The 16747-nt window shown below is 50.0% G+C and overlaps 4 protein-coding genes across 4 annotated transcripts; all 4 read right to left on the minus strand.

The window, feature by feature from the left end:
• Window positions 1-5395: 5395 nt before the first annotated feature.
• LOC137651653 (serine/threonine-protein kinase C-like) lies at window positions 5396-6693 on the minus strand. The gene is made up of 2 exons (XM_068384872.1): window positions 6259-6693; window positions 5396-5593 (listed from the first exon to the last, which is right to left on the minus strand). The coding sequence occupies exons 1-2, from the start codon at window positions 6691-6693 to the stop codon at window positions 5396-5398; spliced, it is 633 nt and encodes a 210-aa protein (XP_068240973.1).
• A 2640-nt stretch (window positions 6694-9333) lies between these two features.
• Window positions 9334-11169, minus strand: LOC137651654 (uncharacterized). The gene is made up of 4 exons (XM_068384873.1): window positions 10873-11169; window positions 10632-10745; window positions 10200-10394; window positions 9334-10062 (listed from the first exon to the last, which is right to left on the minus strand). The coding sequence occupies exons 1-4, from the start codon at window positions 11167-11169 to the stop codon at window positions 9334-9336; spliced, it is 1335 nt and encodes a 444-aa protein (XP_068240974.1).
• A 114-nt stretch (window positions 11170-11283) lies between these two features.
• On the minus strand, window positions 11284-12754 carry LOC137651655 (uncharacterized). The gene is made up of 4 exons (XM_068384874.1): window positions 12599-12754; window positions 12331-12471; window positions 11845-12201; window positions 11284-11796 (listed from the first exon to the last, which is right to left on the minus strand). Exons 1-4 carry the CDS (start codon window positions 12752-12754, stop codon window positions 11284-11286), a joined length of 1167 nt encoding a protein of 388 aa, XP_068240975.1.
• Window positions 12754-15125, minus strand: LOC137651656 (uncharacterized). Its single transcript, XM_068384876.1, has 4 exons — window positions 14866-15125; window positions 13513-14563; window positions 13273-13413; window positions 12754-13089 (listed from the first exon to the last, which is right to left on the minus strand). The coding sequence occupies exons 1-4, from the start codon at window positions 15123-15125 to the stop codon at window positions 12754-12756; spliced, it is 1788 nt and encodes a 595-aa protein (XP_068240977.1).
• Window positions 15126-16747: the final 1622 nt, after the last annotated feature.

Consider the following 16747-nt stretch of genomic DNA (forward strand, 5'->3'; position numbering starts at 1 on the left):
ACTGGACTACAAGGCCATTTTGTTGCAGGTGGTCGAGCACAATGCGCAGGTGACAGAGGTGTTCCTCTTTTGAGGAGGAGAACACATGTATGTCGGCCACATAACATACACAGAAGGGGAGGTCCCCTAAGATGCCATTCATGCGATGTTGAAACTTGGCCCCAGCATTACGAAGGCCAAAACAGGAGTAATTGAAGGTGTATGTACCAAACGGAGTGGTGATGGCGGTCTTGGGGATGTCTTTTGGGTTCATAGGAATCGGATAATACCCTTTCAGGAGGTCGAGCGTAGAGAAAACCTTCGCTTTGTGCAGGTAGGAGGTCACGTCAGCAATGTTTGGGAGGGGGTAGTGATCCGGTTCTGTTTGCATGTTCAGGCGCCTGTAATCCCCGCATGGACGGAGGGAGCCGTCTTTCTTCAGAACGATGTGTAAGGGTGACGACCATGAGCTGGAGGCCTTTTGGCTAAGGCCCATTTCCTCCGATTCGGCGAACGTCTGTTGGGCGGCTGCCAATCGTTCCGGTGTCAGACGTCTGAATTTTGCGAAGACTTGGGTCCCGTCCTCTTGATATGGTGATAAATACCGTGCTTGGCAGGAGCCGTGGACGTTTGGCGAAGTTTTGGACAGAAAACGTCCGGGTACGACGTGAGGAGGTGGGCGTAGGCATCCGTGGGTGCGCTGATGTGGAGAGCGAGGTTAGAGGGGGTGGGTTGAAGAGGTGTCAACAAGTACGAGTCTGCGTTGACCAATCGTCGGTGGGCGACATCGACCAGAAGGAGGAAATGAGAGAGGAAATCCGCATCGAGGATTGGCAATGTGACGTCAGCAACGAGAAACTTCCAATTAAATTTACCGTTTCCAAACGATAATGTGAGGTTCTCGTAACCATAGGTGGGTATCGCAGATCCGTTGGCAGCTACCAAGCGGACGTTGGCAGACTTAGATAAGCTACGTCGTGTCCTGAAGAGTTCCCTTGGCAAAAGAGAACGAAAAGCACCCGTGTATCCAAAAATCGCACGCCCGTTCCTACATCATGTAAAACGAAAAGTTTAGAAACACGGGAGGCCACCGCCACGAGCGATGGCCTACTTACACGTTTTTTGGCCACTGACAATCCTTGGCACATTTCTTCTCGGTTGCCCCGAATCTGGTGTGGTAGTAACAAAACTGCGGGGGATGTGAGGCAGTAAGTGGCTGTAGAAGTCGTTGGTTGGGGCGTGAGCGAGTGGTGGTTGGTGGGTGGCTTTGTCGCCGTTTCGGCACATCACGGGGTAGGCGTGTATGTCCTACGGCATTCACGTTAGCCTCGGTTGACGTTGAATAGGCATCCTCTTCGTCAGGAGTGGAGGCGTTGTTGGAGGTCTTGAAGTGGCTCTCCATAAGGGCGTCGGCTTTTGTCATCAAGTCTTTTATGAGTAACCTATTGACATCGGGTATGGCAGCGCGTACAGGTTCGAGTAAACGGCGTATCCAAAGGGCACGAAGTAGGTTCACCTGACGAGGAGAGCCATCTGTGGCAGGTTGCAGGCGAGCGATACTGGTCATTTCCCTGAGGGCAAGCGGAGCCCTTTGGTCCCCCAATGGTTGTTGAGAGAGCTGAAAAAGCTTTGCTATATGGGCGGCTGGCGACGGGGAGTACTGCTGCAGAAGGTATGTTTTGAGGTCGTCATACGCTATTGGGGTGTCTCCTTGTTCACAAAGCCAGTCGGATATTTCCGGGAAGGTGTCCTCGGGTTTTGCCGCGAGAACATAATCCGCTTTGGAGGTTGAGCGAGTCACGCCCTTGATGCAAAACTGGACTTCTGCGTGCTGAAACCAAGCAAACGCCTCTTCGCTGGCGAATGACGAAAGTTTCAATGGGGCAGCCGCAGTGCCATCTTCCGTAGAGTCCGCCATAGTATCAATGACGGAGGGGCGAGGGGGGTGGGGGGTGGAAGGCGGGAGGAGCAAGTTGACATCCGGGGTCACTAATGTGACGAGCCGAGAGAAGGTTGTGACTCAAAGACAGGATGAAAGCAACTGAGTAACTTTATTACAGACACTCGCCTTTACATACAAAAACTCAATGCAATAGGAAATTTCTTGTTCAACCGACACCATACCGGTTAACAGTTAACGGTGAGAAAAACAGACACATTATTTCAGGTTCAATGCAACAGGAAATTTCCTGTTCAACTGATACCACACTGGTTAACAGTTAACGGTGAGAAAAACATACATGTAATTTCAGGTTCTTTTTAGTACGAGGGGAGAGCAAAGATACAAGCATAATATATACACAAAATGAAATGTCGTTACTATGTACGATCGTGTGACAGACGGTTGGTACACCAGAATCTCAACAAGAGAGAGTCGAACATTTAAATAATTAACCACACACACAAGAAAAAAAAATATGCATTCTCACACTCTTTGGGGCTGGATGAAATCACCCCTTGCTCCCACTAAGGTAGCGGCTTCACTAACACTCGGCTATCGTAGGGAGTTCAGCTCAGCAGGACTCCTCATCAAAGGGAGGGAAATGGAGTCCCAACCCCAAAAAAAGGTAAACAATATTTCCTACTTGGCAACTGCCTCCGTACATGTCACTACGAGCTCCAAAGCTCCCGCAACTGCCTATGTTGAGGATGCGTTGACATCGGTGTCTGTCCCGCGTCCACCTTGAAGCCGGGATTCCTACGTTGGCGCTGCAAACCGCAGAAGAGAACACACAGGAATTGCAAATCACCGCAGGTGGCAGAAATGCACCTGCTAAAAGCCGTCGAACATTGGCGTCGCAATCCTCCGAAAAGCTCACAAAAGCCAGCTGCTGCAGTAGGTCCGGGGAGCGTCGAGCTCGAACTGTGTCTTTAAGCAATCTAGTTCCTTGCATGTAAACAGAGGTGTCTCTTCTCACCAAGGCTCGAAAAACACAGAAGAGAAATGAGCGTTAAACTAGACACTTATAAATCTTTAAGCGAGAGGGGAGAAGGTTGAAACAGCACTTAAAAAAAAAAAAAAAAAAAAAAAAAATTGAATTTACAATTGATGCCTTATTAACTAAATTTTATGCTAATTTTATATAAAACAAAAATGCAGTAACAAGGCTGACGTAAACAAAAGCAAAATTACGTTAATACTTAATAGGTGGTATGACCACTGGGTCTTGGTTGGGTGTTATGTCATTGGGCCCTGGTTGGGTAGCATGGCCACTGGGTCCTGGTGGAATGTTATGTCATTGGGCTCTGATTGGGTGGTATAACCATTGGGTCCTGGTTGGGTGGTATGACCATTGGGTCCTGGTTAGGTATTATGTCATTAGGCCCTGGTTGGGTTGTATGGCCACTAGGTCCTTGTGGGGTGTTATGTCATTGAGCCCTGGTTAGGTGGTATGACTACTGGGTCCTGGTTGGGTGGTATGGCCACTAGGTCTTGGTGGGGTGTTATGTCATTGGCACTGGTTGGGTGGTATGGGCACTGGGTCCTGGTTGGGTATTATGTCATTGCGCTCTGGTTGGGTGGTATGGCCACTTGGTCCTGGTTGGGTGGTATGATTACTGGGTCTTGGTTGGGTGTTATGTCATTGAGCCCTGGTTGGGTGGTATGGTCACTGAGTCCTAGTTGGGTGTTTTGTCATTGGGCCCTGGTTGGGTGGTATGGCCACTGGGTCCTAGTGTGGTGTTAATTCATTGGACTCTGATTGGGTGGTATGACCACTGGGTCCTGGTTGGGTGGTATAACCACTGGGTCCTGGTTAGGTATTATGTCATTGGGCACTGGTTGGGTGGCATGGCCACTGGGTCCTGGTGGGTTGTTATGTCAATGGTCCCTGTTGGATGGTATGACCACTGGGTCCTGGTTGGGTGATATTACCACTGGGTCCTGGTTGGGTATTATGTCATTGGGCCCTGGTTGGGTGGTTTGGCCACTGGGTCTTAGTTGAGTTTTATGTCATTAGGCTCTGGTTGGGTGGTATGACGTAAACAAAAGCTACATAATAGGTGGTATGACCACTGGGTCCTTGTTGGGTGGTATGACCACTGGGTCTTGGTTGGGTGTTATGTCATTGGGCACTGGTTGGGTGGTATGGTCACTGGGTCCTGGTGGGGTGTTATGTTATTAGGCTCTGATTGGGTGGTATGACCACTGGGTCCTGGTTGGGTGATATTACCACTGGGTCCTGGTTGGGTGGTATGGCCACTGGGTCTTAGTTGAGTTTTATGTCATTAGGCTCTGGTTGGGTGGTATGACGTAAACAAAAGCTACATAATAGGTGGTATGACCACTGGGTCCTTGTTGGGTGGTATGACCACTGGGTCTTGGTTGGGTGTTATGTCATTGGGCCCTGGTTGGGTGGCATGTCCACTGGGTCCTGGTTGGGTGGTATAACCACTGGGTCCTGGTTGGGTATTATGTCATTGGGCACTGGTTGGGGGATATGGCCACTAGGTCCTGGTGGGGTGTTATGTCATTGGGCCCTGGTTGGGTGGTAAGACTACTGGGTCCTGGTTGGGTGGTATGGCCACTAGGTCTTGGTGGGGTGCTATGTCATTGGGCACTGGTTGGGTGGTATGGGCACTGTGTCCTGGTTGGATATTATGTCATTGGGCCCTGGTTGGGTGGTATGGCCACTGGGTCCTGGTGGGGTGTTATATCATTAGGCTCTGGTTGGGTGGTATGACGTAAACAAAAGCTATATAATAGGTGGTATGACCACTGGGTCCTTGTTGGGTGGTATGACCACTGGGTCTTGGTTGGGTGTTATGTCATTGGGCACTGGTTGGGTGGTATGGTCACTGGGTCCTGGTGGGGTGTTATGTTATTAGGCTCTGATTGGGTGGTATGACCACTGGGTCCTGGTTGGGTGGTATAACCACGGGTCCTGGTTGGGTATTATGTCATTGGGCACTGGTTGGGGGGTATGGCCACTAGGTCCTGGTGGAGTGCTATGTCATTGGGCCCTAGATGGGTGGTATGATCACTGGCTCCTAGATTGGTGGTATGGCCACTGGGTCTTTGTTAGGAGGTAATACCACAAGGTCCCGGTTGGGTGGAATGGCCACTGAGTCTTGGTTGGGTGGTATTGCCTCTGGTTCCTGGTTAGGTGGTATGACCATAGTTTCCTGGTTTAGTGGTATTACATCTTAGTCCTGGTTGGGCGATATGGCCTCTAGGTCCTGGTTGGATGGTATGATCACTAGGTCGTGGTTGGGTGGTATGGCCACTATAGTCCATTTCTTTTAGCGAGGCATATTTGCACCGACTCACAACGGGGCCCTTGTAGCTCGGAAAAGTTTCCTAATCGTTGATTGGTTAGAATTATCTTGTCCAACCAATCAGCGATCAGGAAGCTTTTCTGAGCTAAAAGGGCACCGCTACGAGTCGGTGCAAATATGCCTCGCTAAAAGAAATGGACTATAGGTCCTGGTTGAGTGGTATGGCCACTGAGTACTGGTTACTTGGTATGACCACTGGGTTCTGGTTGGGTGGTAGGGCCACTTGGTCCTTGTTTGGGAGTATGGCCACAAGGTCCTGGTTGGGTGATATGACCACTTGATCCTGGTTGGGTGGTATGACTACTGGAACCTGGTTGGGTGGTATGACCACTGGGTCCTAGTGGAGTTTTATGTCATTAGGCTCTGGTTGGGTGGTAAGACCACTGGGTCCTGGTTGGGTGTTATGTCATTGGGCAGTGGTTGGGTGGTATGGTCACTGGGTCCTGGTTGGCTATTATGGGTCTAAGGCCTGGTTGGGTGGTATGACCACTGGGTCCTGATTGGGTGTTATATCATTGGGCCTGGTTGGGTGGTATGGCCAATGGGTCCTGGTGGGGTGTTAAGTCATTGGGCCCTTGTTGGGCGGTAATGCCACTGGGTCCTGGTTAGGTGTTATATCATTGGGTCCTGGTTGGGTGGTATGACCGCTGGGTCCTGGTGGGGTGTTAAGTCATTGGCCTGGTTGGGTGGTAATGCCACTGGGTCCTGGTTGGGTATTATGTCATTGGGCCTTGGTTGGGTGGTATGACCATTGGGTGCTGGGGGATGTTATGTTATTGGGCTTTGGTTGGGTGGTATGACCACTAGGTCCTAGTTCGTGGGTCCTGGTTGGGTGTTATGTCCTTGGTCCCTGGTTGGTTGGTATGGCCACTGGGTCCTGGTTGGGTGTTATGTCATTGAGTTCTGGTTGGGTGGTATGATCACTAGCTCCTAGATTGGTGGTATGGCCACTGAGTCCTGGTTCAGTGGTATGGCCACTGGGTCTTTGTTAGGAGGTATTACCACAAGGTCCCGGTTGGGTGGTATGGCCACTGAGTCTTGGTTGGATGGTATGATCACTAGGTTGTGGTTGGGTGGTATGGCCACTAGGTCCTGGTTGGGTGGTATGGCCACTGAGTACTGGTTACTTGGTATAACCACTGGGTCCTGGTTGGGTGGTAGGGCCACTTGGTTCTTGTTTGGTGGTATGGCCACTAGGTCCTGGTTGGGTGGTATGACCACTTGATCCTGGTTGGGTGGTATGACTACTGGATCCTGGTTGGGTGGTATGACCAGTGGGTCTTGGTTGGGTGGTATGAACACTGGGTCCTTCTTGGGTGGTATGGACACTGGTTCCTGGTTGGGTGGTATGACCACTGGTTCCTGGTTGGGTGGTGTGGGCACTCGGTCCTGGTTGAGTGATATGGCCACTAGGTCCTGGTTGGGTGGTATGACCATTGGGTCTTGGTTATATGGTGTGGCCACTAGGTCCTAGTTGATTGGTATGTCCACTGGGTCCTGGTTGGGTGGTATGACCACTGGGTCCTGGTTGGGCAGTATGGTCACTGGGTCCTGGTTGGGTGGTGGGACCATTGAGTCCTGGTTAGGTGGTATGGCAACTGGGTTTTGGTTAGGTAATATGACATTAGGGCCTGGTTGGGTGGTATGGCCATAGGGTCCTGCTTGGGTTGTATGGCCACAGGGTCCTGCTTGGGTAGTATGGCCACTGGGTCCTGGTTGGGTGGTATTACATCTTAGTCGTAGTTGGGTGGTATGGGTACTGGGTCCTGGTTGGGTGGTATAGCCACTAGGTCCTGGTTGGGTGGAAAGGGCACTCTGTCCTGGTAGGGTGGTATGGCCACTTGGTCCTGGTTGGGAGGTATAACCACTGGGTCTTGGTTGGGTGGTATGACCACTGGACCTGGGTTGGGTTGTATGGTCATTGTGTCCTGGTTGGGTGGTATGATCACTGGGTCTTTGTTGGGTGGTATGGCCACTTGGTGCTGTTTGGTGGTATGACCACTGGGTCCTAATTTGGTGACATGGTCAGTAGGTCCTGGTTAGGTGGTATGACTAATTGGTCCTGGTTGGGTGGTATAACCACTTACTCCTGGTTTGGTGGTATGGCCACTGGGTCCTGGTTGGGTGTTATGATCACTGGGTTCTGGTTTGGTGGTATAACCAATTGGTCCTGTTTGGGTGGCATGGCAAGTGGGTCTTGGTGGAGTGGTATGATCAATGGGTCCTCGATGGCTGGTATGGCCACTGGGTCCTGGTTCGGTGGTATGACCACTCAGTCCTGGTTGGGTGGTGTGGCCACTGGGTCCTGGTTGGGTGGTATGACCTCTAGGTCTCGGGTATGTCTTATGGCCACTGGGTCCTTGTTACGATCTTAAAATTGTTACAGGTTCTTTTAATAAGCAGAAGAAATGTCAACAACAACCAACATTGAAACATAGTAAATAATTATAATAAGAAACTCACGGAAAAACACAATACGCTTATTCACAAACTTGCAAAGAGAATTAACATTACTTCTTTGGTTACTTTAACTGACAAATCAAATCAATCAAAACATCAACAGAAAAGGGGAATGGTCAGTAAGGTAGGAATATTTAAGACATAGTTTTTTGCAGCTGCTGAGAAGATACTGGTACGGAGACTTCAGGCTTGACAACGTTGTAGAAGGGTGGCTGAAGTTCAAATGAAACTGGTAAAACTGGTAGAATGACCGGATTCGAAGACGTCACAAATTTTGTGTGGCATCAAGAAGTGACATCAGAGGTCTTCTTCCAAGAACTCTATGATACTGTTGAAGTAAGGCTTGAGAACATAGTAGAAGGGCAGCAGAAGTTCAGATGAAACTGGCATGATGACCGGATTCGAAGACGTCACAAAAGGGGTGGCATCAAGAAGGGACATCAGAGGTCTTTTCCCAGGAATTCGATGATACTGTTGAACTAAGGAAGGCTGTTGGCAGTGTTGGCTACTTATTGTCACAAGCAGGAAGGGCTGGCTGCTTCAATTTGTTTCTTCTTTTCGGCCATAACAGGAATTTTTAGAGATAGGCTTTTGTTGTCTGAAGGGAAGGGTAGACTCTGGCTCTATCAGACATCTGTTCTTCTATGTTTCTTATCTCGTTAGGACTTGGATGTTATCTGCTTCAGACATAGTTCCTCTCTTGTCTTATGTCCTGTCCTATCTCTCTTAAACAATCTCTTCTTGAAGTTTTTATACCCATGTATGGGCGGAGTTAATTACAGTAGGCAGTGGTCATCTCCACAGAAGGCGTTCTTTTTAACAATTCTGCATCTCTATTGGCTTCCTCAAAAATGCCTACTTCGATCACACCATGGAAGCTTCTAGAAGAAATTTCTGATGCAATCTGGATCATGTGTTAAGTCATAACAAAAAGGCAGCATGTGTCCTTCCATGATGACATATATCCTAAACAAGGATTTCCCTCAGGCTTGCTTTGTCAAAATATGCTGACTCCACTAATTAAGACGATGACATCTTGGTCAAAACAGGACAAGACCCCTTATCACGGCAGTCGCTCTCGGCGAGGCTTGGTTTACTTCCAAAAGGCTGATGACCATGAAGTGATTACCCAAACAGGCCCATAGTCAAATCTTGTCTCGCCTCGCTGCTCACACGGGTAATAAATATTTTTGTCTTTTATAATAGCCTTTTAAAAGTATTATATCTCCTCATGACAGTTCTGGTTGGGTGGTATGATCACTGGGTCCTAGTTGGGTGGTGAGACCACTGGCTCCTGGTTGGGTTGTATGGCCACTGTGTTCTGGTTGGGTGGTATGGCCCCTGGGTCCTTGTTAGGTAGTATAACCAATGGGTCATGGTGCGGTGGTATGTCTACTGATCCCTGTTGGGTGGTATGGCAACTGGGTTCTTGTTGGGTAGTATGGCCCCTGGGTCCTGGTTGGGTGGTAAGACCACTGGGTCCTGGTTGGGTTGTATGGCTATTGGGTCCTGGTTTGGTGGTATGAACAATGGGTCTTGGTTGGGTGGTATGACTAAAGCGTCTTGGTTAGGTGGTATGGCTACTAGGTTCTGGTTGGGTGGTATAACCTCTAGGTCCTAGTTGGGTGGTATGGCCACCAGGTTCTGGTTGGGTGGTATGATCACTGGGGTCTTGTTGGGTGGTAAGACCACTGGGTCCTGGTATGGTGGTATAGCCACTGTGTTCTGGGTGGTTGGTATGGCCACTTGTTCCTGGTTGGGTGGTATGACCACCGGGTCGTGGTGCGGTGGTATGGATACTGGGCCCTGGTTGCGTGGTATGACCATTGGATCCTGGTTGGGTGGCATGACCACTGAGACCTTTTTGGGTGGTATGGCTACTGGGTTCTTGATGGGTGGTATGACCACTGGCTCCTGGTTTGGTGGTATGGATACTGAGTCCTGGTAGGGTGGTTTGACCACTGGGTCCTTGTTGGGTGGTGAGACCACTGGCTCCTGGTTGGGTGGTATGGCCACTGTGTCCTGGTTGGGTGGTATGGCCCCTGGGTCTTTGTTAGGTAGTATAACCACCGGGTCATGGTGCGGTGGTATGTCTACTGATCCCTGTTGGGTGGTATGGCAACTGGGTTCTTGTTGGGTAGTATGGCCCCTGGGTCCTGGTTGGGTGGTAAGACCACTGGGTCCTGGTTGGGTTGTATGGCTATTGGGTCCTGGTTTGGTGGTATGAACAATGGGTCTTGGTTGGGTGGTATGACAACTGGGTCCGGGTTTGGTGGCATGGCAACTGGTTCGTGGTTTGATGGTATGACCACTGGGTCCTTGATGGGTGGTATGGCTAAAGTGTCTCTGTTAGGTGGTATGGCAACTGGGTCCTGGTTGGGTGGTATAACCTCTAGGTCCAATGGGTTCTGGTTGGGTGGAATGATCACTGAGGTCTTGTTGGGTGGTAAGACTACTGGGTCCTAGTATGGTGATATGACCACTATGTTCTGGGTGGATGGTATGGCCATTTGTTCCTGGTTGGGTGGTATGACCACCAGGTCGTGGAGCGGTGGTATGACCACTGGGACCTTTTTGGGTGGTATGGCCACTGGGTTCTTGATGGGTGGTATGACCACTGGCTCCTGGTTTGGTGGTATGGTTACTGGGTCCTGGTTGTGTGATTTGACCACTGGGTCCTAGTTGGGTGGTTTGGCCACTTGGTCCTGGTTAGGTGGTATGATCACTGGGTCCTGGTTGGGTTTTATGGCTATTGGGTCCTAGTTTGGTGGTGTGACCAATGGGTCTTGGTTGTGTGGTATGGCCACTTGGTCCGAGTTTCGTGGTATGACAACTGGGTCCTTGATGGGTGGTATAGCCAAAGGGTCTTGGTTGGGTGGTATGGCCACTGGGTCCTGGTTTTATGGTATGACCACTGGGTCCTTGATGGGTGGTATGGCCAAAGGGTCTTGGTTGGGTGGTATGGCCACTGGGCCCTGGTTAGGTGGTATAACCTCTAGGTCCTGGTTGGGTGGTATGGCCACTGGGTTCTGGTTGGGAGGTATGATCACTGGGGCCTTGTTGGTGGTAAGATCACTGGGTCTTGTACGGTAGTATGGCCACTGTGTTCTGGGTGGGTGGCATGGCCACTTGGTTCCAGTTGGGTGGTATGACCACCGGGTCGTGGTGCGGTGGTATGGCCACTGGGACCTGGTTGGTTGGTATGACCACTAGATCCTTGTTGGGTGGCATGACCACTGGCTCCTGGTTAAGTGGCATTACCACTGGGTCTTGGTTGGGTGGTTTGACCACTGGGTTCTGATTGGGTGGTATGACCACTGGGTCATGGTTGGGTGGTGTGGCCACTGGATCCTGGTTTGGTGGTCTGACCGCTGGGTCCTGGTTGTGTGGTATGGCCACTGGGTCCGGGTTGGGTGGTATAACCACTGGGTCCTGGTTGGTTGGTATAACCATTTGGTCCTGGTTGTGTGGTATGGCCACTGGGCCCTGGTTTGGTGGTATGACTACTCGGTCCTGGTTGGTTGTTAGGGCCACTTGGTCCTTGTTGGTTGGTATGGCAACAGGATCCTAGTTGGATGGTATGACCATTGGGTCCCTGTTGTGTAGTATGGCCACTGGGTCCTGGTTTGGTGGTATGACCACTGGATCCTGGTTGGGTGGTATGACTAAAGTGTCTTGGTTAGGTGGTATGGCTACTAGGTTCTGGTTGGGTGGTATAACCTCTAGGTCCTTGTTGGGTGGTATGGCCACCAGGTTCTGGTTGGGTGGTATGATCACTGGGACCTTGTTGGGTGGTAAGACCACTGGGTCCTGGTATGGTGGTATAGCTACTGTGTTCTGGGTGGTTGGTATGGCCACTTGTTCCTGGTTGGGTGGTATGACCACCGGGTCGTGGTGCGGTGGTATGGACACTGGGCCCTGGTTGCGCGGTATGACCATTGGATCCTGGTTGGGTGGCATGACCACTGGGACCTTTTTGGGTGGTATGGCCACTGGGTTCTTGATGGGTGGTATGACCACTGGCTCCTGGTTTGGTGGTATGGATACTGAGTCCTGGTAGGGTGGTTTGACCACTGGGTCCTAGTTGGGTGGAAGGGCCACTTGGTCGTGGTTAGGTGGTATGATCACTGTGTCCTTGTTGGGTTTTATGGCTATTGGGCCCTGGTTTGGTGGTATGACCAATGGGTCTTGGTTGTGTGGTATGGCCACTAGGTCCGAGTTTGGTGGTATGACCACTGGGTCCTTGATGGGTGGTATGGCCAATGATTCTTGATTGGGTGGTATGGCCACTGGGTCCTGGTTTGATGGTATGACCACTGGGTCCTTGATGGGTGGTATGGCCAAAGGGTCTTGGTTGGGTAGTATAGCCACTGGGTCCTGGTTTGATGGTATGACCACTGGGTCCTTGATGGGTGGTATGACCACTGGCTCCTGGTTTGGTGGTATAGCTACTGGGTCCTGGTTGGGTGGTATGGCTACTTGGTCCTGGTTAGGTGGTATGATCACTGGGTCCTGGTTAGGTTTTATGGCTATTGGGTCCTAGTTTGGTGGTATGACCAATGGGTCTTGGTTGTGTGGTATGGCCAATGGGTCCGAGTTTGTTGGTATGACTACTGGGTACTTGATGGGTGGTATAGCCAAAGGGTCTTGGTTGGGTGGTATGGCCACTGGGTCCTGGTTTGATGGTATGACCACTGGGTCCTTGATGGGTGGTATGGCCAAATGGTCTTTGTTGGGTGGTATAGCCACTGAGTCCTGGTTATGTGGTATAACCTATAGGTCCTGGTTGGGTGGTATGGCCACTAAGTTCTGGTTGGGAGGTATGATGACTGGGGCCTTGTTGGTGGTAAGATCATTGCGTCTTGTATGGTAGTATGGCCACTGTGTTCTGGGTGGGTGGCATGGCCACTTGGTTCTGATTGGGTGGTATGACCACCGGGTCCTGGTGCGGTGGTATGGCCACTGGGCCCTGGTTGGGTGGTATGACCTCTGGATCCTTGTTGGGTGGCATGACCACTTGCTCCTGGTTAAGTGGCATTACCACTGGGTCCTGGTCGGGTGGTTTGACCATTGGGTTCTGATTGGTGGTATGACCACTGGGTCATGGTTGGGTGGTGTGGCCACTGGGTCCTGGTTTGGTGGTATGACCACGGGGTCCTGGTTGTATGGTATGGCCACTGGGTCCGAGTTGGGTGGTATAACCACTGGGTCCGGGTTGGTTGTTATGACCATTTGGTCCTGGTTGTGTGGTATGGCCACTGGGACCTGGTTTGGTGTTATGACTACTCGGTCCTGGTTGGGTGGTATGACCACTGGGTCCTGGTTGGGTGGTATGGCCACTTGGTCCTTGTTGGTTGGTATGGCAACAGGATCCTAGCTCGATGGTATGACCATTGGGTCCCTGTTGAATGGTATGGCCACTGGGTCCTGGTTTGGTGGTATGACCACTGGGTCCTGGTTGGGTGGTATGACTAAAGCATCTTGGTTAGGTGGTATGGCTACTGGGTCCTGGTTGGGTGGTATAACCTCTAGGTCCTAGTTGGGTGGTATGGCCACCAGGTTCTGGTTGGGTGGTATGATCACTGGGGTCTTGTTGGGTGGTAAGACCACTGGGTCCTGGTATGGTGGTATAGCCACTGTGTTCTGGGTGGTTGGTATGGCCACTTGTTCCTGGTTGGGTGGTTTGACCACTGGGTCCTAGTTGGGTGGTAGGGCCACTTGGTCCTGGTTAGGTGGTATGATCACTGGGTCCTGGTTAGGTTTTATGGCTATTCGGTCCTAGTTTGGTGGTATGACCAATTGGTCTTGGTTGTGTGGTATGGCCACTTGGTCCGAGTTTGGTGGTATGACCACTGGGTCCTTGATGGGTGGTATAGCCAAAGGGTCTTGGTTGGGTGGTATGGCCACTGGGTCCTGGTTAGGTGGTATAACTTCTAGGTCCTGGTTGGGTGGTATGGCCACTAGGTTCTGGGTGGGAGGTATGATCACTGGGGCCTTGTTGGTGGTAAGATCACTGGGTCTTGTATGGTAGTATGGCCACTGTGTTCTGAATGGGTGGCATGGCCACTTGGTCCTGGGTAGGTAGTATGACCACTGGGTCGTATTGCGGTGGTATGGCCACTGGGCCCTGTTTGGGTAGTATGACCACTGGATCCTTGTTGGGTGATGACCACTGGCTCCTGGTAAAGTGGCATTACCACTAGGTCCTGGTTGGGTGGTTTGACCACTGGATTCTGATTGGGTGGTATGACCACTGGGTCCTGGTTGGGTGGTGTGACCACTGGGTCCTGGTTTGATGGTATGACCGCTGGGTCCTGGTTGGATGGTGTGGTCACTGGGTCCGGGTTGGGTGGTATAACCACTGGGTCCTTGTTGGATGGTATGACTATTTGGTCCTGGGTGTGTGGTATGGCCACTGGGTCCTGGTTTGGTGGTATGACTACTCGGTCCTTGTTGGGTGGTATAACCACTGGGTCCTGGTTGGGTGGTATGGCCACTTGGTCTTTGTTGGTTGGTATGGCAACAGGATCCTAGTTGGATGGTATGACCATTGGGTCCCCGTTGTGTGGTATGGCTACTGGGTACTGGTTGGGTGGTTTGGCCACTGGGTCTGGGTTGGGTGGTATAACAACTGGGTCCTGGTTGGGTGGTATGTCCATTTGATCCCCGTTGTATGGTATGGCTACTGGGTCCTGGTTTGGTAGTATGACTACCTGGTCCTGGTTGGGTGGTATGACCACTGGGTCCTGGTTGGGTGGTATGGCTACCTGGTCCTTGTTGGTTGGTATGGCAATAGGATCCTAGTTGGATGGTATGACCATTGGGTCCCCATTGTGTGGTATGGCCACTGGGTCCTGGTTAGGTGGTAGAGCAACTGGGTCCTGGTTGGGTGGCATGGCCACTGGGTCCTGTTTGGGTGGTATGACAAATGGGTCCTGGTTGGGTGGTATGGCAACTGTGTCCAGGTTGGGTGGTATGACCACTGGGTCCTGGTTGAGTGGTATGGCCACTTGGTCCTTGTTGGTTGGTATGGCAACAAGATCCTAGTTGGATGGTATGACCATTGGGTCCCCGTTGTGTGGTATGGCCACTGGGTCTTGGTTGGGTGGTAGGGCAACTGGGTCCTGGTTGAGTAAAATGACCACTTACTTCTGGTTGGGTGGTATGACCACTGGGTCCTGTTTGGGTGGTATGACAAATGGGTCCTGGTTTTGTGGTATGGCCAGTTGGTCCTGGTTGGGTGGTATGGCCACTGTGTCCTGGTTGGGTGGTATGCCCACTGGGTTCTGGTTGGGTGGTATAGCCACTTGGTCCTGGTTGGATGGTATGACAAATTTATCCTGGATTGATGTTATGGCTACTGGTTCCTGGTTGGGTGGTATGGCCACTTGGTCCTGGTTGGGTGGCATGGCCACTGGGTTCTGGATGTGTGGTATGACCACTGGGTCCTAGTTGGGTTTTATAGATTGTAGTTAGGTATATATCATCAGCACCAATAAAGAAAGTGAAGCAACTCTCTGTAATTAAGCACTTGATTGATAATGTTCCCTATGAAAAATCCTCTTAATTTTTTCATTTCATTTGTGAGATATTTTTTTCTTTTTTTATAAATTTCTCTTATAGTATTATTTAATTTTGATATATAATGCGACTGTTTTGGTTTTTTTAGCTGATACTTATTTACCAGGAACTATCTGGAAATTATGTAATTAATTTAACGAGAAAATAAAACAGAGTTGGACTGAGAAGTGTGTTTTGTTTGGATCCCTCCATTTTTCTTTCCTTGTAAAGTCTTCTGTCTTTGTTCGCTCTCATTGTTGCTGTCTGAGTGGAGCGAATATATGGTGCCCAGACCCCTGACATCACTTTGGATACTGGTGCTGATTCCCATCTTCGTTTAGTAACACAGAATAAAGGAAGTTAAATTAAGGAAAAGCTGTGCTGCCACTCATGGATGGGCCACCAGATCTTCAAACTCATTGAAGTCATTGTTGGATGTTCGGGACGTGACCAAAGTGGAGTTGCAAGACGCCGTTGACGAATTTAACAGACGTCTGGCCACCTTGGAACTGGAAATTAGTGATTCAACAGAACTGGAAGAGGACATTGACTACGCAGATCAGTTTCGGCGAGAAGTTAGAGCTCTAGGATAAGGCTACTCAAAGGTTAGTTGACATGGCTAAAGATGAAAGTCCCCCTAGGCCTAGTGGAAGTGGATCTGCTTTTTGTTAATATTCATGCAATATTAATGTGAGATTGCCAAAACTAGAGTTACATAAATTCAGTGGTGTTTTAACTGCATGGCAATCATTCTGGAATAGGTTAGTTGCTCCTGTAGATGACAGCGATATTCCTGCTATAAGTAAATTCTGTCATTTGCAATCACTGTTAGAAGGAGAAGCAAGAGCAGTGGTTCAGGGATTATCCCAGATGAGTGTTAATTACCCTACTGCTTGTAACATGTTAAAGGAGAGGGAGAGGTTTGGTAAACCAGAATGTATAGTTTTTGTGCATATTCAGGTTCTATTAGGTGTTGCATTACCTGCTAAGGTTTCTGCTGGTAGCTCCAAGTATATATCCTCCTTGCGGAAATTGCAAGAAGAACTTTTAACCCATGTACATAGCTTAGAAGCTTTTAGGAGTAGATGGTAAACAGTATGGGGTATATATGACACCATTTATTTTGTCGCGGCTACCCAGGGACATCCCTTTGGAATGGTCTAGGGAAGGTTCTGATCATGAAAGTGATCTTTCCTGGTTATTGAAATTTTTACAGAGGGAAATAGAGCATCGAGAGCGGTCAGACACATTTAAAGATATTCATGCAGTAAAGTCAGATGATCGTTTTGTTGAATCAGAAAGAAGAGGTAAATTTCAAGGTAAATTTCAGAGTTCAGCATCAGCCCTTCAAACTTCTTCCGAAGTAGGTGTAGGCCTGTATAGGCGTAGGCCTCAGTGTAAGCTCTGTAATAAAGGTAAAAAAAAGTGAAAACTGTAATTCTATTTTGAAGTTTTCTCTGACTGACCGGGA

This window comes from Palaemon carinicauda, chromosome 13, assembly GCF_036898095.1.
Source record: "Palaemon carinicauda isolate YSFRI2023 chromosome 13, ASM3689809v2, whole genome shotgun sequence".
In the NCBI taxonomy this organism is placed as follows: domain Eukaryota; kingdom Metazoa; phylum Arthropoda; class Malacostraca; order Decapoda; family Palaemonidae; genus Palaemon; species Palaemon carinicauda.